The sequence below is a fragment of the Tiliqua scincoides genome, chromosome 5 (assembly GCF_035046505.1).
Source record: "Tiliqua scincoides isolate rTilSci1 chromosome 5, rTilSci1.hap2, whole genome shotgun sequence".
Classification (NCBI taxonomy): domain Eukaryota; kingdom Metazoa; phylum Chordata; class Lepidosauria; order Squamata; family Scincidae; genus Tiliqua; species Tiliqua scincoides.
In genome coordinates, this window is record NC_089825.1 from 21,655,941 (window position 1) to 21,678,660 (window position 22,720).

Genomic DNA, 22,720 nt, shown 5'->3' on the forward strand with positions numbered 1-22,720 from the left:
TCTCTTTTTATCATTCCTTCTAGTATCTTTGTCTTTGAAAGGACGAGCATATCAATAGTAGCAGCTTCCTAGTTAGGAAAAGACAGCATATAAATTCTAGGCATTAATTAACTAATCTCAGAGCTCTATGCAGATGTTATGTATGTGTATAACAAACGGTAGTGTAGGTATGGGGGGTGCACTAAATATTGCAAGGCACTGTAACGCACAGTGTAAGCAGACCATCCAACTAGCCATTGGAGTCGCCCTCCAAGAGATGTTCCCCTTGTTCAAAGTTTATCATTTCAGAGAAACAGTACATAGGTGGGGTGGGGTGGGGCTTCAGGACCATAACTACCGCAAAACTGGAGCTTCCTGATGTTTGTTTAATTTTCACATTTTTCTACCCCCCTTCCTTCAAGGAGCTCAGGATGGTGTATATAGTTCCTCCCCTCCTTTTGTCCTCACAACAGCCCTGTGAGGAAGGTGAGACTGAGAGATAGTGACTGGCCCAAGGTCAACCAGGAAGCTTCATGACTGAGCAAGGATTTGAACCTGGATCTTTCAGGTCTAAGTCCAACTCCCAAACCAGTACACACTGTCTCCCTGCCTGCTTGTCTGCCCGCCCTCATGCATTCACTGTACATGAAAATAACTTCCGCACAGAGCTTAGGAGGTTTGGCTGCTTGTGATAAGGAGTTATACAGATAAGTATGAACATATGTTGTAGTAGCAATCTCTCCGAACACCCGCCATGACAGTACTGTGGCATAGATGTGTGAATAAAAGAAGTCCCCAGAGGGTCTGTTACGAGCTATTTCTATGCTCTGAAACAGATTGATGAGCTTGTTGAAGATCTACAGAATGCCATTAGAACATGAAGAAGAGCAACTCTTACCTCCATTACCTTTTAGGTGTAGAGCTATCTTGGTATCATCTAGAAAAAGGAAAGTCAAAGCTATTAGAGAAAGGAACTTTATGTGAAGATCTGATATAGTGATTTCATTATTTCGATGATGCATGTGGGACTTGGCCCATAGCCACAATATGAAATGTTTCAATAATTTTTGGATATTTTTGTACTACAGTTAATTTTAAACCGGTCTGGCTCTGCTCTTAAAGAATCTTGGGAACTGTATGAAGCACTAAAAGAACTCATTGCATCCTTAGAAAACCACAGTTCTCGGGATTCCATAACCATAAGTTCGGAGTTTACTGCTGTGTTGAAGTGGGAATTGCTTTCCTGGATGCTCCCCCTAAATGTCCTTTTGATAGTTTGGGGGATAGTTTCATAAATGATGTAAGTGTTTGCCCTCTAAGCTGACGAGAATACATGCATGTGTTGCAACAACAGGATACTCCATCTGCCTGTCCTTGTAATACAACATGGCAAGCAAGCACTGTGGAATGAGCCTCCACACTGCTGAGGCAACAGGACGACGCTCTCCATCTTGCTGTGCTGTAAGGGTGAGGTGGACTGTCCAGCTGTGTCAGAAATGTAGGGATTTATCCATTCTCTTCCTAACTAAGGGCAATATGATTCATTTGCTCTCAGCAACTATGTGTCATGACCCTAGAACCAAAACCACCTCAATCTCAGAATGTTGTGGGAGAAGGCAGATTGGGGAAGAGGTATTGTCTTAGAGCAGTATCTGTCTCAGCCCTCCTAAACCCCCTGTATGAGACGAACCCAAGAGCCAGATCCCCCAACCCTTTCTGGACATTGCCCTTCCGTTTTTGAGGGGCTGGGGGCCCAATCCTATCCAACTTTCCAGTGCTGGTGCAGCTGTGCCAATGGGGCATGCATTATGTCCTGTGGTGGGACAGCACTCACGGAGGCCTCCTCAAGATAAGGGAACACTTGTTCCCTTACCTTGGGGCTGCATTGTGGCTGCACTGGTGCTGGAAAGTTGAATAGGATTGGGCCCTGGAACAGGAACTAACATCTCCAGTGCACTCTTGAAGCCAGCACTTACAAACTGGGTGAGAGCTCTCATAAGCCAAAGGCTCCTTGGAGGGAAGGAGTGGAGCTAACCTACCCGTTTATGTGTATATTGACATTTTCAGTGAGCTCCAGATCTTTACTGGAGCAACATCTAAGCCCTTCAGTTAAAAACATCAAGCTGTATTCCTTGGATTCCCCTTTGAGCTAGCTGAAGCCCAGACTAGCTACATTGGGTTCTACCTTGGATAGCTTATTGGGCTAGCCTGCCACCATGTCTGGAATAGGATATGATGCTGTACAACATAATGCACATTGTGTTACTATTTGACTGAGATCAGGAAAATGACTGGCACCAGAGAAGCAGCAGAAAGGGGGGGACTAAAAATTGTTATCAGGAAAAAAAAACCCAAAGGTATGTATGGGGGCTTCTTTGAGAACATTTTTCACTCAGAGAAAACCTGCCATCTGCCTTGAAAAATGTCATGGATGAAAATTTGGCACATATTGTGGAAGAACCAATGGCAGGGTTCATCACCTGAATCTGCCCTACAGAAGGTAACAGTACCATTAATTTTCCCACAGGTCAAGGATTTTCAGTCTTTTTCCTCAAACGGCACACTGACAAGCCACTGAAATTGTCAAGGCACACCATCAGGTTTTTGACAATTCACATCGTGCTGCCAGTGGGGGGCTCACATCCCCCTTTGGTCCTACTAATAAATGACCTTCCCCCAAATTCCTGTGGCACACCAGTGTGCCATGGCACAGTAGTTGGCTGCCATAAGTGACAGTCATGTTTCATGTATATTTATAGGGCATTTGAACTATCACTTGAGATCCTCAGGTGTTTGCTTGTGCTGCAGCTACCATCTTTTCATTCCCCCCTCCCCAATAGGACAGACCAATTTTTAAATTCTCTCATCGTTTCCTGTTTCCTGTTATTCCTTGTCGATTTGAGCAGGAAGGGTTAGTGGCAGGGATCGCACAGGTGCACTGGAGAATTAAAGCTCAAAAGCTTACACTGACAGTTCTTAAACCTTCCTTTCTATGTTGCTGTGCTGTAAGATAGGCCTTTACAGTAGGAGGCTTCTGCCTGGTAATATCTTCAGGGGATTGTAAAGCTTAACCTTTTGTGTCTTTTAGTAGCTTGAAAAGCCCTTTACAAATACTGACCACAGCACAAGTATCCAACATCTCACCAAAGACTAGCATAACATTCTTTCTTTCCATTAATATGGCGTTAATACTCTATTCAGCAGCCACCCAATTCAGCAGCCTTTTCAACTGGTACAGAATGCAGTTGTGCGAATTTTAACAAGGATGAGACTTACAAAGCCTCTGTTATCTGGGCTGTACTGGATGCCGGTTTGTTCCTGGGAAAATTCAGAGTGCTCATTATTGCCAATAAAACCCTTATGGCGCAATCCTAACCAGTTTTCCAGCAATGACATAGCCGTGCCAATGTGGCATGCACTGCATCCTGCAGTGGGGTGGCAGTCAAGGAGACCTCCTCAAGGTAAGGTATGTTTGTTACCTTAACTTGGGGTTGCATTGTGGCTAGGTTAGGGCTGAAAAGTTGGTTAGGATTACGCCCTTAATAACTTAGGAGTAGAGTACTAGAAGACCCACCTTTCCCCATGTAATCATTTTTATGGAGGATCTCTTGCAGGTTCCACAGCTATCAGAAGTTCAGTGGGCATTGGCTCATGAGAGGGCCTTTTCTGTGATTGTTTTTGTAATCAGTTAGAGGCCTGGCTTTTTCTGTCAGACCATCACAGCTGTGTCACGTCCCCCCCAATTATTTTTGATCTCTCAATTAGTTTGTAATTCCCTCTCTGCTATATTGTATTTGCCATATTAGCTGTTGTTTTGGGTTTTAGTGCATTCATTTTTAAAATAAAAACATCATAAGCTATCCTGTGTCCTTGTTGAGAAGGGGGAGGGGCATAAATATCTAAAATAAATAGATTTTCCCAGAGTGAAATAATCTATAAAGCAGTGTTTTCAAGCTTTCTTCCTTCAGGGAACACATTCCATACTGGTTTGCTTGCCATGCAGCAAATCTGTGCATTGCAGAGGTCTTTGGATAACTCCTTAGGGTGCACTTTCAGTTTATGCAGGGCGCTGCAAGATCTGATTTGGTCTGATCGCACAAAGACAAAATGCCTGCATATTTTTTGGTGTCCCATTCACACTTGGAGAATAGGGGTCGATGGGCATTCCTCCCAGGTGCCACTTGGAGGAATGCCACTGCTACCATTGCAAAGCAAGTGGTGGAACTCAAAGATCCCAAGTAGTAGAGTTAAAAGATCCAAAGCAAGTGGTGGAGTTTGTCTACCATTTATGATCTTATTGGGAAACACCACAGTTCCTCAAAATTCAGCTTTAAAGTTACAGATGTAAAATATAGAAGACTACAGAGCTTTACTATAACATACACCTGCATCCTTGTTGATTAAACACAGCGGTGATTTTCCATGGTGAGGTTTATAGGCTTCTTTTGCACATAGGAGTTCTATTTTCATGGTATTCAGAAGCCACATTGTGAAGGTTGGATAAGCCTGCACTCTCTCAAATAAAAGGGAGTTTTAACTATGGTAAAGAAAGTATTAACTGAAAGTTATATTGTTGCTGTCTTGTTTTATTTCTTCAAGATTTTAAAGCATTGAGGAATGATAAAAGGATCTCAGTTAAAGATCCTATTATTGGTGGGAAGCGTAGTATACAACTTTCAGATTACAACTGAAACCCAATAGCAAAAATGCTTGTCATTATATTGTCAAACAAAAGCTTTACATTTTGTCCTAATGGAGAGGCATGTTGGCAAAATGCATGCTCCACTGGTATGCCAGGACTTCACATTGTTGCAGAAGTGCTGTAAAGCACTTTGTGATGGCACAAAGGCTGTGCATGCTGGTGGGAAGGCCAGACTTCCTGCTAGTGCCAGCATGTGGAGCAATGCATGCTGGAGCAGGTAAGTAGTGCAAGGTCAGGGAAAGGGCAGGGGAGAGTAGCTGTGGGGGAGGTGGTTGGCAACAACAGGGATGGGGATGGGTGGATCGATCCTGGGAGGGGACAGGATTGATGGCGGTGGCACACACCGTATCCTACTGATCTGATCAGCCAACATGGATCAACTCATGTTTGTGACAACAATATTGCTGCTGCATGTCTGAGTTGACCAACTGTGGGTGCAATCCTAACCCCTTGTGTCAGTGCTTTCCAGCACTGACATAAGGGCAATGCAGCTCTGAGGTAAGGGAACAAACATTCCCTTACTTTGAGGAGGCCTCCGTGAGTGACACCCAACTGCAGGATGCAGCACATGTCCCATTGGAACCACTATGCCAGTGCTGGAAAGTTGGTTAGGATTGCACCCTGTGGCTTCTCAGGATTACCCTGTCAGATCCCTGGGGGGGGGGGTGGTTTAGGGGTCTCTGGTCCTCTGCCCCCCCAGCCTCTCCAAGTAAGACAGGGGTTGGCCTGGCAGCAAGCCCCTGCCATACGCCTGGTGAAGATTACCCCAAATGTTCCCTTACGTGGAAGAGACCTCCAGCAGTCAAAATTCCCCTGTGGGATTCAGCATAACCAGCACCAGTGCTGCTGCATTAGCATGAGTTAGGGAATTCAGTTAGGATTGGGCTATAAGTAATATTGATGGAAATTTCAAGTACATGAGGACTGCAGTAAACAGAGCAGGGAAATGATATAGTCCTTGCAAAGCGTATAACATATTTGGGGGGAGGGAACACCTAAATTTCATAGGAAACATCTTTAGAATTCACACACAGATGGCAGCCTTAGTACAGAACAAGGTATGAGTCAAAGCAAATGTTGTTAAACTTAACGAAAGTGATTTAGAAGAAACTAAAATTGGCCTAAAGCATGAGTTTAGATAATAATTAGTCAAAGATTACTTTGATCAATTGTTCCAAACCCATGTGACATGTTTGTCCTCAGCAGGTTTAGCATGACATATAACACAGTTACCTTCTGTGGGTAGACTAGTTGGCAGCTGGGATGTCATAACTCCTTTTGTAGTTGTTAAAACTCTGAACCTCATTGTAGTTTGTTGTACAGCAATGGTGGTGTGAGAAGGCATCTGAGTTGTTTCTACATTTGTTTCACAAATCTTATCTTTAGACTGCAGAGAAAAAAAAACGCAAACAGGAATGGAAAAAATTGGTTCGCAATGGAGGCCATTTGTCTCTGATCGACAGGAAGCAAGCACAGAATGACAGAGCAGAGTGAATGAAAATGGGAACCTTAAATCAAGACTGAAAAATAAACAATAAAAACACACACACATCTCGACATAATACTTTTTGCCTTAATTAAAAACAAAGAGAAAACCCACTGAGGGTCACTAAGATGTGTGACATTGTGTTGTGGTAATGCCAATAATGGAGGAAAGACTCCCTGCCTTATACGTTGTCAGACCATGTATCTCTCTAAGAGCCCAGTCCTATCCAACTTTTTAGCACCGGTGCAACCACAATTGTTCCCATACCTTGAAGACGTCTTTACAAGTCATAGTAGGTATGTGCAAGCTCTTGGTTTTAGAGGCAGGCTGCCTCTGATTGCCAGATGCAGGAGAGGGCACGGGGACGCAGGTTGTGTCTGTTGTCTTGTGTGCTCCCTGGGGCATTTGGCGGGCCACTGTGAGATACAGGAAGCTGGACTAGATGGGCCTTTGGCCTGATACAGCAGGGCTCTTCTTATGTTCTTACGTGGCCTCTGTGACTGCTTCCCCACCACAGGATGCAATGCATGTCCCATTGGTACAACTGCACAGGCACTGGAAAATTGGACAGGATTGGGCCCTAACTCAGTATTGCCTACTCAAACTGGGAGCATCTCTCCAAGGATGGAGTTCTTTCCAACTCTCCCTGAACTCTTTGCAGAGGCTGATGGGGAGAACTGAATAAAGGACTTTCTACATGCCAAGCACGTATTCTACCACAGGACAACACCCCTTTCTGAGGAGCTCAGTGTATTTAAATGTTCACTTATACAATAAGAAAAGATATTCGTTAATTCACTTGCCCCCAAGGTGAGATCTGTCAATGAAAATTGATTCCAGGGATGAGCTGCAGTATGACCAGGATAAAACAGAGCCCTGGAAACATCTATCAATATATATATAAAATCATCAGGGTGTTAAGAATTTTGTACCAAATGATTAATTTTGCTAATATACAGTTTGTGTAGTACCTCCCAGAATATTTCCACAGTATACTGCTTTGTTAATCACTCCTGTTGAAAAACGGCATATAAATATTTTAATTAATTAATTAAAATAATAATAATAATAATAATAATAATAATAATAATAATAATAATAATAATATACCTAATTGATGACCCAATCCTAACCAACTTTCCTGCGCTGATGCAGCTGTGCCAACAGGGCATGGGTTGAATTCTGCAGGGAGGAAAAAGTCACAAAGACCTCCTCAAGGTAAGGCTGCATTGCTATTGCCTCAGTGATGAAAAGTTGGTTAGGCTGTGAGAAAATTAACATGTGTCTGTGCTAATTTTTTTTTTTTTTAAACTTTCCTACAATTTTAAAGGGACAGTCACAATAATTGTAGAATGTATAATTAAAATATAGTCGGACCACAAAAATGGAAGAAAGTTGATCTATGTACAGGAACTGCTGCTTCAAGGAGAGACTTCCACCCAGCACCGGGAACTCATGCCACTACACTGCACCTGCCAAAAAGATGCTAAATTCTATCATTGCATAAAACCTGCAATGTGGGGAATGAGGAAGAGGCTGGTTCTAGAAATTTCTCTTTCCCTCTCAACACTGGTCATTCATTCAGTGGCGGAAAACCTTATCTCTGGATCAGGGTTATGCAGTGGCATAGCTATAGGGGGCATCGTGGTAAGTACTGTAGATGCCACAACACCTGTCACTCCTAATTGTCATCAAAGCAATTCTGGGCAATTCTCTGTTTGGTTCAGAGAGTGCCTGCACATTGCTGTCACTGCCTGGAATGACTCCTACTGCAGGAGGTCTGGTCTAGAGGGTAGAGCCTCCATTTGCCTAACATCCGAAGGTCGCCAGTTCGAGGCCACCGGCACCCTGCGACCTTGAAGCAGCTGACAAGCTGAGCCGAGTTATTCCATCTGCTCTGAGCGTGGGAGGATGGAGGCCAGAATGTGAAACTAGATCAAGAAAGTAACACCTGAATGTTGTGGTTCTTGTAAGATAAAACATTCTTTCAAATTGTAAAAATCCCTATGGGGATTTAATAAGCCTGCCTATGTAAACCGCCTTGAATAAAGTCTTGAATAAAGACCAAGAAAGGCGGTATATAAATACCTGTATTATTATTATTATTATTATTATTACTGCGTGTGGGAGGGGCCTCTTACATGGCATTTTGTGGCACCTGCAGTACTTACCACGCCGCTCCCTATAGCTTATGGGGTTATCATTTCAGAATTATTTTAACCACAACTATTGACAAAAGAATCATAAATATACTCCATCTGAACACTACCTCTTCAGGACAGCCGCTATCTACCCAGTCTTGCCGGTGACGATCAAATCCACTGGAACATCTTTAAATGATGGAAGAGATTAAAACGGTCCAGATGTAAATGAAAAATTGATTGGTTGGATAAAGAGGAAAGGAAGAAAAAAGAGAAAAGTAATTAAGTCCTTTACTTTTCCATCTGTGCGATCAACAGAGTATTCACTTTATTCAGGATGATCTTCTGAGTCAAAGTGATTAATGCTTTCCTATAAGGAACTAATTTTCATGATTAGACAATTTGAGATGTCAGTGTCTTTTTTTGCTGTGGATAGTTAATAGCTTCACTATACTATGCAGTAGGAGATTAAGATTCAAGGCTGTGGATTTAAGCCAATTTAATTTCTTCCGTCCAGTTTTCTCTTCATCATGTACAAAGTGATCATACGTACAAAGAACAAAATGTACCAGCAACTGCAGCTTTCCTTTTATCAAACTAGGTGATCAGAGACAGAAAGACTTCCTTAAGTGTCTGTTCACTGCATGCCAAGGCTTTAGACAAGAACTCACCCCAGATAGTCTCAGTAGCAACTTCAAAAGGAACTCTTGCTTAAAGTTTCATTTTTTTTATTGCACAAAGTTTAGGATGCTCATGAACCGTGATTCCAATTAACTGAAAAAAAATCAGGTTTTCTCCCAATTATAATTCAAGATAGATAATGAACATATTTTCAGACAGCCGATAGAATTAGGCTTTAATTATTCCCACAGAGCATCCAATGGCCCAGGAATTGTCACCAATACTTTTAAGATGTCTCAAAAATCCTAAAATGAAGACAGCTACAACAATGCGACAGATTAGGAACATGGTACAGCATAATCAAGCTCAAATTCATTGCCACATGTTGCACAAATTATAGGCATACCTATACTGTCTGAGAGGAACTGAAATCGTTCTTGCCAAAAACATGGGACAGGCAAGTCATCTGTATATGACTTGGCCCCAAGGCACTTAAGCGAGCAAGAGCCTGCTCTTTTGACACTTCCTGCTGACACAATGGTGAGCCTGAACAGTTGTACAGGAAAGCTGCTTTAATCAGTGGCAAGATAATTTTGGCTCCAAGTGCAGTGATCTGCAAAATGTTTCAAAGGCATATGTCAGAAAACCATCCGTCACGGGGTATGTAATCACTGTTGCGTCCCCAAATTATGACTCGGCAAGCTATCATTTCAATGGATTTCCTGCTTAAACACAAGATTTAATAAGGCTTTCATTTACTGGCACTGCACATAATTCCCCATTGCCATGAAAACACCATAGTAGATTTGATTAGTTATGCCATTTCTACCATCTGTCAACACAGTCGTTTTAGAACAACTTCATTCTCAAAGGATGACCCAAGTCTGCTCCTCGTGAAGCAATTAACAAGCCACATCCGAGGACATGAGAACAACGGGCCTATTGGAAAAAGCACACAACAAAACTGAGAACCCTCTGTTTACAAGGAACACAGAAATGTGCTTTCAGGAATCGCTGCGGGACTTAAGAAACGTTTACAGACATAATGCTGATGGTTTGGCTTGGCTAGTGGCCCTTGATCGAGTGCTACAGGGAACTGAGCAGAGCTCTTCCAGGGAGGTGAATGTGAGTGAAATGAAAAGAAGTTGTAAACATTTTGAGGTCTCCTAGGGGTCACTTGTCCCTATTTTCTGCACAGAGAACAAAGGTTTGGTGATTTACTGTGCTACCTGATTTTTTTTTTTAACTTTTGGCCCTCTTGTAGAAAGGCCAAACAATGTCAAGCACTGCCAAATTCAAAATCTTTTGGAAGGTTAGTGTATTGGGTTTGGAATATACTTGAAAAAGTTGCAGAAATGGGGGGGGGGGAGAAGGAAAATTCTAGAAAATTCTACATCTGGGACAGTCTTAGGACCTAGGAGAGGAGGGTAAAGGGGATAATTTGTACCCTGACCCAAGGTCAAAAAGGGAACCCAGGAGCCAAAGGAGGGGCCCCAGAAATTTCCTGTGATCTTATATTTTCCTATCTACTCAAACTTGTTGCCCATATGGGATGCTGGGGACACTACCAGAAGTGTGTGGCTGTAGCTACTGCAGCTACTGGTAAGCCATATATGCTGGGCTGAGAAATGCATACATGACACTCCTTAACACAGTGTCAAAACTGGGAGGAAACTGATCTGCTACAGTAGCTCTTTAGCTTGTGGATCTGCTTACCATGCAGGAGTGTATAGGAGCTCAGGGATACAGCTGCAAGACTACAGCTGCTGCCAAAGCACGTTCTGGTACTCATAGGACACTTTCCAATCTAGTGTGAGCCTAAATATGATGATGATAATTTTCTGCATGATTTTCTATATTTAAAAGATTTTAGAGAGACTTAGGAGTGTGTTTGGTTTACTGTTTTACTGTATCCAGCTGCCACATGGGTGGGTAGACCTGGCTCCTTACGTCTGCTGTATCAATGTGTTCATAACAGCATGCTACTATGCTGAATTTTTCAGTGTACAGTTGGACCCTGGTATCCACAGATTCAAAATCTGAGAATGTGACTCACCATGGATGCCAGGGGATACTGGGGTTGAAGTTTAAATGCTTTTAAAATAAAAATAAAAATTTGTGAAAACCAGGGTTTTCAGGGCATGATGCATTCTGGGAGATGCATGATGCAAACCTCGGAGAAGGGAGAATCCTCCACGCAACCCAGAAATGGCTCTTTTAAGTGCTAAAAAAAAAGCTCCTCAGTCTTGGAAACATCATGATTTTGGCCACAAAACAGTAGGAGTTCTGGTTTTCACGTTTTTTTTTTGTTTTAAAGGCATTTAAACGTAGACCCTGGTATCTGCAGGGGTTCCAGAATGGAACCCCTGAGCATACTGGGATTCTTCCTGTACTTGAACGAATATTGTCCACAGGTACGAAACATCAAACAAGCAGTATTACCAATGCATTTGTGAATACTTTGTTTTTCAACCAACAAAGGCTGAAAATGTCCTACGTATTTCTAACAGGGTTGTATCCTGTGAAAAGATGTTAAATGCAATTGGCCCTTGTTTTGTTAGGGTTTTTACGTAAAAAGCAGAATTTCTGTGTCATAATGGTGAGGCTTTGAATGGGGTGGAGGAGAACTTCCTCTGACAGTGTCACTCAGAATTGGGTTCAACCTCCTTGCAGCTGGACCTGACTCAAAATGGGATTTGTAACTCCCTAACATATGAAGAGAGAATGCTGCCTCATACTGGGTCACCCCTTTGGTCCATCTGGCTCAGTATTGTCTACTCAGATTGGCAGTGACTCTCCAGGATTTCAGGGTATGTGTCTTTTCCAGCCCTACCTGGAGAGGCTGAGGACTGAACCTGAGAATCTGACATGCAAAATATGGGCTACACCCGTGAGCTATAGCTCAAACGCAGAACAAAAAATGCCAAAAAAAAAGCTGTATCTTGGCAAATTGAGTCCGGTAATAGGGAGGGCTCACTATTGTTATAAAAGAAAGGCTCTGCTGGAACCCTTCTTGGATTGAACTGATGGGTGGAATGTCATTTCCTGCTTGTGATGATGTATCCCACACACTACCCCATCCTTTTCCTTTTGCTTGAGGGAAGTGTAAGGGAAATGGACCAGAATGAGAAAGCGGAGTTTCATCTATTTGGGCTTTTTGAGCATCCTTATGCAGTGCTCAAAAAAAGGCCTCAAGGTTTGTTTTTCTTTTTTTAATGGTTTGATAGGAATGCTTGAAAAGCACCAATGGATTTCAGGAAAAGTCAGGATGTGTGTGTGTTTCCAAATCACTAAGGTGGAGGGGTCCTAGGAAAAAGGGCTACAGTGTTTTTGTACATTAAACAACTGTGTGGAAGGCAGAAATCCAACCAGTAGAGCTTTCCCCATCACTGCAGCTTTATGGCCAGAAGAACAACCCTTTCCCTTTTACTTCCTTGTCCTCTATAGAGCTGTCAAAGGCAACAAACGAGGTAGCAAGCCCAGTTTCAATACCACGACAGGAAAGAACATGCAAAAGGGATCAGAAGTGCCCATGGGTGCCATACCATAACTACCCTGAGAATCCAGCAAAACTGAAAGAAAAGTTACTCTACAAAAAAGTCATCCCTTTAACAAGTCGTTGCTAGAACCTCTTTAGCAGATTTTCCCCCCCAGCAATATGTCAAAATGGTAAAAAAAAAAAAAAAATGCCTAGGAACACTGGAGAAATTCAGAGATGCTAATTTTAGACTTAGTGGAGACTTAAGGCTGGTAAGTGCACTGTCTCAGAACTTGTTAGTTTACAGCAACATGTGAACAGACAGAGGATGGAAGGAAGCCTGGAGGAATTCTTGTGGCCAAAAATATCTGGAAGGGAAGAAAAATGTATTGAGGGCTCATACTTTCTTCATGATGAAAATCACAAGGTTAGCTGCACTCTCAATGACTCTTGTTCAGTAGACAGAAAAAGAACATTTTAAAAGTACTGGAATTGTTCAAAATGAAATACTAAGCAACAGTATTAGAATGGTCAATTTAAGGATTTGTTTGACAAACACTCTTAAGACCAGAGAATGTCAGCTTTTTCCTTCTGTGTAAACTTTATTCCATCTTTCTGGGGGGGGGGGGAAGAGAGAGAATGCTTTATTATAAAATATTCTACTATATGGCAGCCTTAACTATTCAGGCCCAGACCTTTCATGGAGAAACACATGTCCATAATCTGTCAAAAAAATTGAAACAAATAGTCAGGCAATTGGGGCTGTAGCTTAAGGGAAGAATTCTGCTTCACCTGCAGAAGGTCCCCAGTTCAATCCTTGGTATCTGCAGGCAGGTTTGGGAAAGATCCCGCGATGGAGCTTGACTCAAGTCAAGTCTAGAGTCACTGCACCCATGACTCGACTCGAAAAAGAGTCCTAACAGGGTCACTTTCCAAGTCGCCAAGTCGCCCTTTCGTGACTAAAGGATTTGTGTCGAGTCACCCCCCCACCTTTAAAAAGCCAGCCGCAGAAAAAAAGGGACAAGTGCCAAGTCAGGTGGCCCCTGATTTGAGTGCTTTTCAGAGTCTTCCATGTGCGTGACTCATGGGTCAATGAAAAATGTGCATTTTCACAACTCGAGTCCAAGTCACTGACTCAAGTTCCCATCTCTGGAAAGATCCGTCTGGAGAGCTCCTGTCAGTCAGTGTAAACAATACTAAACAAGATGGACCAGTAGTTAAAACACATATCCTCATTCCTAATATGTATTATTTTGTGGGCAGCAGCTGCAAATTGTGATAACCACCAGTCTTGTCTCTTCACCAATTCACAGTTCTGAAGAGTTGTGTCTCTGATATCTGGCTCCACTGTGGAGGCATTCAGGAGCCTGCATGCTGCATCTGATGATCTCCAAAGTCCAGTATGGGATTGGGGATAATCTCCCAATCGATTGGGCTGGGGCAGATACCACAAAGTTCTCACCAGAACAAAAGAAGTTCTGGTGAACACACTGGTGAACACATTTGCAGACCTGTGATAAAAAGTCATCATTCTATTCCAGGTGCAGAAAGCACACGAGTGGAAAAAGGATGATTAAAGCAGAATGAACTCTTTACTGATTTAATCAAGACAGACAAGCAACAAGCCAAGGAATGGCTGGAAGGTCCTACAACAGATGGCTGGGTCGGGGTACATTCTAAGTTCAAGGCATATTGGTTTCTTCTCTCCTCTAGGTCATATTTGTCTTTAGATGAATGCAAAGTCAAATCAAAATGAACAGACAGTAAAAACAGTCAATTGCTGATTACTGATGAATTATAGAAGACGAGGGGCTCATCAGCTTCCTCATTAGGAATACCCATTAGCGCTCATTATACCTAAAGGTGGGAAACAAATTATTTAATTACTGCTATTATGCAATGCTTAGACTGGAAAAGTCTGGGACAAAGAATATCTAAGGCTGGCTTTTAATTAAAGGATTTGTAGTTGATATAGATAGCAGAATATAAAATGTACAAATCCTTTGTCATTTGTGATGGACACACACGATTTTGCCTAAATCAAATAACCACACTTCCCTTTCAAATACATGGAAGTTGTTGCCTCAACTTTTTCTATCCATCACTTTTTGCATGCATTAGTTGACACTTGTCAACTATTGTCGTCGACACTTGTTGACACTTGTCCTATTAATACGCATGTGTGCTTTTCACAATTGCTGTAACACATATGTTTACCCTTGCAACTCCAAAATGAGTATGCCAGACAAAGGCTTGGGATAAAGGGTCACTGTATTAATACAATCAGAAAAACCTGCAGCAGGGCATAAACAATCTAAAACGCGCCCCCATGGGGGGGGGAACACTTGGGAATTTGGGGGGGGGGGCTACTAATTTGGGAAAAATGGTTTTAGCCATCTACCTGTTGTAAGCCGCCTTGAGTCCCTTCGGGGACTCAAGAGAAAGGCGGGGTAAAAATAAAGTTGTTTATTATTATTATTATTATTATTATTATTATTATTATTATTATTATTATTATTACCACCACCACCACCACCACCACCACCTCCCCTAGGCTGCACAGGCATCACATCCTGGCTCCAAGCCCCCTTGGTCATCGCCTGAGAGAGCATATCAGCACCAACCCCTGGGGTCCAGGCAGCTGGATGAGCAGAGACCCCAGAGGCCACACCCACTGTTGTTCTCTGCCTAATCCAGCCTGGGGACCTGCCAACCAGCCTTACCAACATGAACAAGTACCGTCTGAGAGGTCCTGGCTCACTGCCTGACCTTGTGGACCTTGGAATGTATGCCGGATTCCCTACCTGCATGACACCTGCCCAAGTAATCAGAGGTAAATAACACTAAACATACAATCCAACACCCTACCGCACCAGTCTGCGGTAGGCGAAAAAATCACCAGCCAAGGCCAATCAGGCAGGGGGACAAAAAAATTCCTACCCAGACCCTTAACAGAGTCACTAGCTAATCTCAGACTGTTCACTGGAGGGAAGGTGGGGCTTGAAAATTCCAGCAGACTGACTCCTTAAGGCACGCAGCCTTCAGGACACCAGCCTGCTCAGCCTCCACTTGTGAGGCAGTCAGAGCTGCCCCTGTTTTCCTGTCTTAGCTTGGCTTGCCCAGAATGCCCGGCAAAGGGGAAGGCAAAGCTCTTATGGATAGAGATGGGTTTTTCAGTGATAACAAAATAAAAACCACACAATACTTGTTAAGCAATACATAATGCTTTCTGCTCTTCTCTTTCTTGTAAAAAAAAAATACAAAACATAAAATTTACGGAATCTGTGAAAAAAATAATAAAACCATTCTCTAACACCTCTACGTATATGTGGCTGCATCTGCTGACACTATGCCACCTATATCACCTACCTAATACACTCTTAAAGCAATTATAATTTATAATTATAATTTGTAAAAATGTGCCCTTGGAATAAGAACATATAACACTGCTTTCTGCACGCCTATCTTTGGAAAACACTGAAGTCTACAAAAAAATAAAACAATTTTCAACTGCTACTACAATTTTCACCTCCTCAGTTTTGTATTTCATCCCTTATACCTGCGGTTTTCAAACTCTCCAGGAGTTTGGAAACCGCAGTAAGTGCTTGCAGGGGAGGGGAGGGAGGCAGCGGGGGGGGGGGAAGGCAGCAACGCTATCCCCCAGGATCGCACTGCTCCGGAGGCCTGCAGGGACCAGGATGCACTCACCAGTCCCTGCAGCAGCCTGTAGGGGGTGCAGGGAGCCTTGCACGAGCACCTGCAGGACTCCCTAGCTTGTTAGAAGTGAAAGTGGAGCGACTGCGCTCTGCTTCCGGTTTTGCAGAAGTGGAGTGCAATTGCTCCACTTTCACTTTCTGCAGGTTGGGGAGCCCTGCAGGTGCTCATGTAGGGCTCCCTGCACCCCTGACAGGCTGCTGCAGGGACTGGTGAGTGCATCCCAGTCCCTGCAGCCTTCCTGAGTGGCGCGATCCTGGGGATAGCGATCATTGCTGCCTCCTCCCTGCCTCCCTCCTGGCCCCGACCCTTAAGGTGAAAGAGGCCAAGGCCTTCAGGCTGGGGCGTCATGACCCCTCCCCCCAGTTTGAATACCACTGCCTTATACTTATGTACATATTATTGTGGAAGAACACTGCAAAGCATCAAAAAATTGTGGAAGAATCCATGAGGGGAATGACAGATACATAGTAAATTTCTATCTTATCCTTGATAGAAAGTCATACGTCGTCAAAGTCAGGGAAACTGCACAAACAAACAGTGTTGACATTTGTCTTTAGACTGAATCAGTCTACAACTCTGTGCAAGAAACAAACAAAAAAAGCACTTTCAAACACACTTCTATGTCAAAAAAATACAGAGAACAGGTAATACTATTTGATTTTTCTCTGTAAACCGCTTTGTGAACTTTTAGTTGAAAAGCGGTATATAAATACTGTTAATAACAATAACAATAATAATAATAGGAAGATAATGGAAAAACAATGCTCTGTACCTGTGTACAGAAATCAGTCTTGTGAAGTATGAAAACTATTCAGAGACTGTGATGTTTGATCACAAGAAACTGAATGGGAGGCCCACCAACACACAGTTTTGCGTACATAACTTGTACATAACCAAATGACCTATCCAGATAACTTAGTATTGATGAAACAGAAAGTTCCCTAAAATAATATTCCTCGGGGAAAACACTGCAGCATTTTAAATGTTTGGTACATCTTTGCATTCGACCACAAGGGGCCCATATGATAAGATTTGAACTCATGGACAAGAAATTCTCAATCAACTATTTCTGATCCTAATGGGGCACATGAACAGAATTCAATTCCATATTTCTTCAGCGTCTGTTTATAATCTTGATCTTAATTTCTTGGGTAATTAAATTTATTTTGAAGAGAACTAATTATTTCATTAGCATGAGCAAGCAGCAGAAAGTGCATGCCTTCTAATTGAGGCTGCCCATAAAAAGCTTTTGCTGTTATGGATATTCAGTGACAGAATATCTGTTAGTACTTTTGCAGAAATGCTTGGTTAGTTCTAAGAAAATTGTAGCAACAAATTTGATGCTGGTCACCACAGTAATTTCTGACCCTGCCTTTCAACCACCTTGCCCTGATGAACTTTTCTTTATGGCAACTAAAGGTGACAATAAAAACACTTCACTGAAGGTCATAATTTACATTTTAAAACAGACAGTGGATGCTGAAAGCACGGCTGATAAACCTGTGGACTCTGTTGAGTACTTGTGTATGTCTTTTAAAAGTAAAACTGACTCCCAGATGAAGCACAAACATACAGATGTCACAATAGCCCAAGTCAAATTTTTCAGGCTATCAAACAAGGTGGTGGTAGCAAGAACATACACAGGACAGAGTTCTGGGGAATTGTCTCTAGGCAGTTTTTCAGATCGGCTCAGGCATTGATGGGGATGTTGCAGAATGTATTGAAAAACAGAAAACAGGCCAGGATCCAGGATTTTGTGACAGGTCCCTTAAATTGCAATCCAGGCCCATGGTCTCCTTTAGGCAGAAGTTCTCAAACTGGGGCGTCACAATGCCCCAGCCTGAGAAGCTCTGTCTCCTTAAGGGGCGAGGGAAGGGAAAGATAGCAGCACAGTCTGCTGACCAGGGATGATTTTCACTTACCTAAACCTGCCTCCTGCCTTAAGGACCTCGGTTCTCAAACTCCTTGGGAGGTGTCTGTAGGGGCAGGGCAAAGGCAACAACATCCCCAGGAGGCTTATGCAGTGCTCCCGAAGCCTCTAAAAAATTTTTTTTAAAAGAGTCGGAACCCATTTTTTATTTGCAATTGGAAAACAGGAAGTTGGTTCCAATTTTTTTTTAAAACTTTTTGAGAAGCTTCAGGAGTCCTGCAGAAGCCTCTTGGGGATTGTGCTGCTGCCTTAGCCCCGCCCCTGCAGACACTTACCTCGGTTCTAAGCAAGGTCCTTGAGGGATCCAATACACCATTATCGGAGCACTGTCGTATCAGAGCACACTATCTAGATGCAATGGAGTGTTCCTCTGACCTGCAGATACATTCCACATCACTTGCTTAAGTTCTTTCTGGTGTGATTCCTTATGTACACTCCCTCTCTGTTGAATGCAGCTAGGTGACTTGGTGGGACAAAGGTGAGAATTGGATTTTTATGTGCACACAGCCATATGCTCATAGACCCTCCATGTTTTCAGTACTCCTATTCATTCAGGTTTCTGACTGCACAGAAGAGCCTATGTTTGTACTGCAGTACACATTTAGTTTCAACTCTCCATTTTGTCTCACCCTGCAAAGCTAGGGTGTGCACCCGGCTGGTGCAGGGATGATGGGAGTTGGGGCCACCTAGCACTGAAGGAATACCCAGAGCATCTGTAAGTAGAGAGTTAATGGCTGTTTTAATTAACCTAGTGCTGACATCAATCTGAGATGCATTTTCTTGCCCCACATAGCAGGAGTAGATCATGTGTACAGTTAGGGATGTATGTGCTATAGTGCTGTCATGACATAGGATAAGTGGTATGATACATTAAAAACTGGTAAGCATTTGATGGAAACTCAACATGGGGCTGAACTTCACAAGGTCGCCACATTTTTTTTGTAACCATGCCACTGTAACATGTAGCGCTGTCCCTTAAGTCTCTGTGACTTTTGCCTTGAATCATTTTATTTCAGCATACAAATGCTGAATATCTATATCATGATATTTAAAATATATTGATATATATTCAAATACATATCCCTACCAGAATTAAATAACCCTACCAGAATTAATCAACAAAGCTAATTTGGAAGAAAAATAATTGACATAACCTATGCCAAGAGGAGACACTCAGAATGCTTGAGCAGACACTAATCGCAACTTTTCAATGGCGTACTTTCTTATTCTTTGCCATGGTCCCCCAGTTTCTCACCAGGTCACCGCGAACTGTCAAAAAGCTAAACACCATTTTCTGTGTTCATTATCCTTTCATTAACAAGAAGAATTTCTGAATCTAATTTTGAGGACTCCCAGCACAACAAAATCAAAACCAATAACAAAACATGAATACATAACAGAGCTGCTCTAGAATTCAGTCAAGCTACCAAGGTCAGCGACTGTGTTCCTTTTTTTTTTAAACGAAGACTGCAGAATTATTAGTTTGTTCTTTACACTCCGGCTACACTTGACTGTCAGATTTCCTGCTGCTGCTGATGGCAGTCATACTGAATGCAGCAGAGAAATGTGGCAAGTGTCCCCTCTTCAGAGTTTATTTTTAAGCACTATACTCAAGGCAGATCCAATTCTGTGACCATAGTAATACAACATATGGTCCCACATAATGCATGCGTGCCTGTGCTGGGATGGGGGGGGGGTTTATTGTGCTTCTCCAAGGGTTTCACCTTGCCTTGTTTTTTTATTATCTTGAAGGGGTGAGGGCAGGCTGTGCTAGAGAGAAAAGAATGTAACTTTCAGAAAAATAGTCTGAAGGCATAGGCTGTGGCAATTTTGCTTAAGCTAAGCAGGTCTTGGCCTGGTCAGGATCTACATGAAATTCTGTTTCTATCATGATAGGGAAGGTAGAATTAAAAAAAAGGAGTAATAAAAAATAGATACACAGTAGAATTGAATCAAATCAAGCCTAGACTATCAACTCCTGCATTGATATTGATAAAACCACATTCCTGAACATGGTTTTACCAAAATATAACAAAAGGACATTATTTTTATTTATTTAAGACCATTATATAAACAGACAAGACTCACAAAAACCAAAATACACTAAATAACCAAATAAAAATGAAGTGTGCACACAGTCCAATACCAGAAGTGAAAAAGTGTAAGGGAATAAAAAAAATTAAAAGAGCAAGAAACAGCATAAAATATTATCTTAAAAAATCCAGTATGCAAAACAACAGTCAAAGCCATTACCAGTCATTATATTATTCCAAAAGTACTGAAATTACTCTCTCTCTCTCTCCCTCTCTCTCTCAGGCAGCTGAATCCAAACTGCCACTGTCAAGTCAGTGGAGGCCTCCCTGCACCTGCTCTGAGTGATGCAAATCTGCCATAAGGCACATTTGTGCTGACTTGAGAGCTGACACTACCAGCCCAAGGACATGTGCCAGACTACAAGCTCCAGCTCAAGTCCCTGTGCTAGATGGCACAGCTAACTGTGTATCAGGCAGCACGGGAGTGGGGGGTTGGGAGGGCAATGTATTATTATTATTATTATTAATTAACGGTATTTATATACCGCTTTTCAACTAAAAGTTCACAAAGCGGTTTACAGAGAAAAATCAAATAACTAAATGGCTCCCTGTCCCAAGGGCTCACAATCTAAAAAAATGCAAATGAATACCAGCAGACAGCCACTAGAACAGATGGTGCTGGGGTGAGGTGGGCCTGTTACTCTCCCCCTGCTAAAAAAAAGGAGCACCCACTTGAAAAAGTGCCTCTTACCCAATTAGCAGGGGTAGAGGCAGGGAGGGGTGTTTCTGGGAGGGACAGGGCAGAACGAAGACAGGATCCAGCCCAGGAGGGGGCGTATCCTAATCCCTGGCCAAGTAGCCCTACATGGGCTTCTTGGATGTGTCCCAACTAAATAGCTGGTGCAGGTCCAAGTAGCCCTATAGAGCAGGCTGGGGCTCAACATAGGGTAAAGTGAAATAATCCCTTAATCCAAGGTGACCTCCAGCCTGCTCCAGCCCACGCAAACACCATGTTGGGTACAGGACAGGCCATGTGGCCTGGCTGTACCAGCGCAGGGTTAGGATTGCACTACTAATTTAATAAAGCAATTCACCTTCAGAGGTAAAAAAAAAAAATAAGTCTTCCATTCTAATTTACTTGTGAATAGCACTCTGAAGAATGGCTGTCAGTTCCTCCCTTAACTGATAGCCTGCCATCCTTGATAATTAGATTTAATAGCTCTTTCCAATATGCTCGAATTCTGGAGCACTCCCACCAAGTATGGTGACAAACCCTTTCTTTCTGAGTGCTGAACATGCTGCTGGTGTCTGGCTGACAATGAAATGCTCCTTTGGCTCAGAGAAAGGAACATTATGACTTTATACATCACAAACTAAAAGGTCAAAAGCATCACTCTGGTTGTCACCAGGAAACTAATTACCCCAATCAAACAAAACCCTATGCACTATATTGGGTAAGAGAAAAATGAATTATTAATCATTAGGGCAAGTGTCTATCAAAGGCCAACAGTAACTAGCTTCCTTACCTTTGGAGTTTATTGCACCAACTGCAGTTGAAGCCAATCTGGGCTGTGACACAGGGTCCACAGCTGTTAAATTGGAGGCAAGCTAAAAAAGGAAAACAGAACCCATAAAAATGTATCATTCATCTGGCACTTTCTCCAATCAATAGTTTTCTCAGAACAAAAAAATTTATCTTCCTCAAAATAATAGGAGCATTGGTAGCTACAGCTCTCCAGCATTAAGAAAGGCCTGCTAGCATAGACACTGGAAATATCCACACACGTAAAGAGTGATCTTTGAGATTCAATTTTAATCCCATTTATAAATGTAATGCTATTTCTACTATGTTCATTTCTAGTATGGCACCTACATTCAACTTTTGCCATGAAGGCATTCAATTATGTCTCACTCCTTTGGGGCTCTTACATTTCACAGTGCATAGCTAATGCTTTGCCATACGGATGCAATAAGCTGGGGTAAGAAGCAATGTAAGAGCTATAATTGGATTAAGAGAAGGACAGTCGCTAACTAGTTTCCTATGATGGCTTATCTGGCAATTTACATTCCAGGACTTCTAAAAAAAGAACCCCATCAATTTATAACAAAAAAGGGAGGAGGATAAACTACAAAATAAGTACTTGTCACTCTTTCTCTTTGTGATATGTGAAAGGAAAAAATATTTTTGGTATACAAACAAGCCTGTCATTTCATGAGACAGGCTTAAAGAAAAATATTTATTATTCACCCATGACCACAAGGTGCAATGCAAATGTGCACAAATATTCACATATATTCTAGCATTATACAGTTGCTGGAAAACTGATGTTAAGCCAATTTTGCAGGTTGTGGCTCTAGACTTTAGGAGGAACTATCACAATACTTTTGGTCCCCTGATGAGGAGCACATGACTGAAATACTTTGCGATTACTTGGTCCCTCTTAATAAATTTTTTTCCCTGCATCTCTTCAATAAAGCATCATAGAATCATAGAAGCTCATTTCCATCTACAAATCACATACAAAACAGCTGGTGCAGATGTCCTGTTATACTGTTTCAGAGTTCTGCAGAACGACAATAGTTTACACTATCTGTGAAAAATTCAGTAAGAATTATTATTAAAATACTGCCTC

General features: G+C 42.3%; 1 protein-coding gene across 2 annotated transcripts in view; it reads right to left on the reverse strand.

The window, feature by feature from the left end:
- PLXDC2 (plexin domain containing 2) overlaps positions 1 to 22,720 on the reverse strand; it is a 282,678-nt gene that overhangs the window by 24,078 nt on the left and 235,880 nt on the right. Inside the window, exons 9-12 of one of the 2 annotated variants that reach the window (XM_066626962.1) lie at positions 21,614 to 21,695; positions 8,437 to 8,497; positions 5,915 to 6,068; positions 887 to 916 (exon numbers count right to left, since the gene is read on the reverse strand). In XM_066626962.1, the coding sequence (XP_066483059.1) occupies positions 887 to 916; positions 5,915 to 6,068; positions 8,437 to 8,497; positions 21,614 to 21,695 (327 nt within the window). Of the gene's footprint in view, positions 1 to 877; positions 917 to 5,914; positions 6,069 to 8,436; positions 8,498 to 21,613; positions 21,696 to 22,720 lie in introns of both variants that reach the window. The other variant, XM_066626961.1, reaches the window with a different exon arrangement.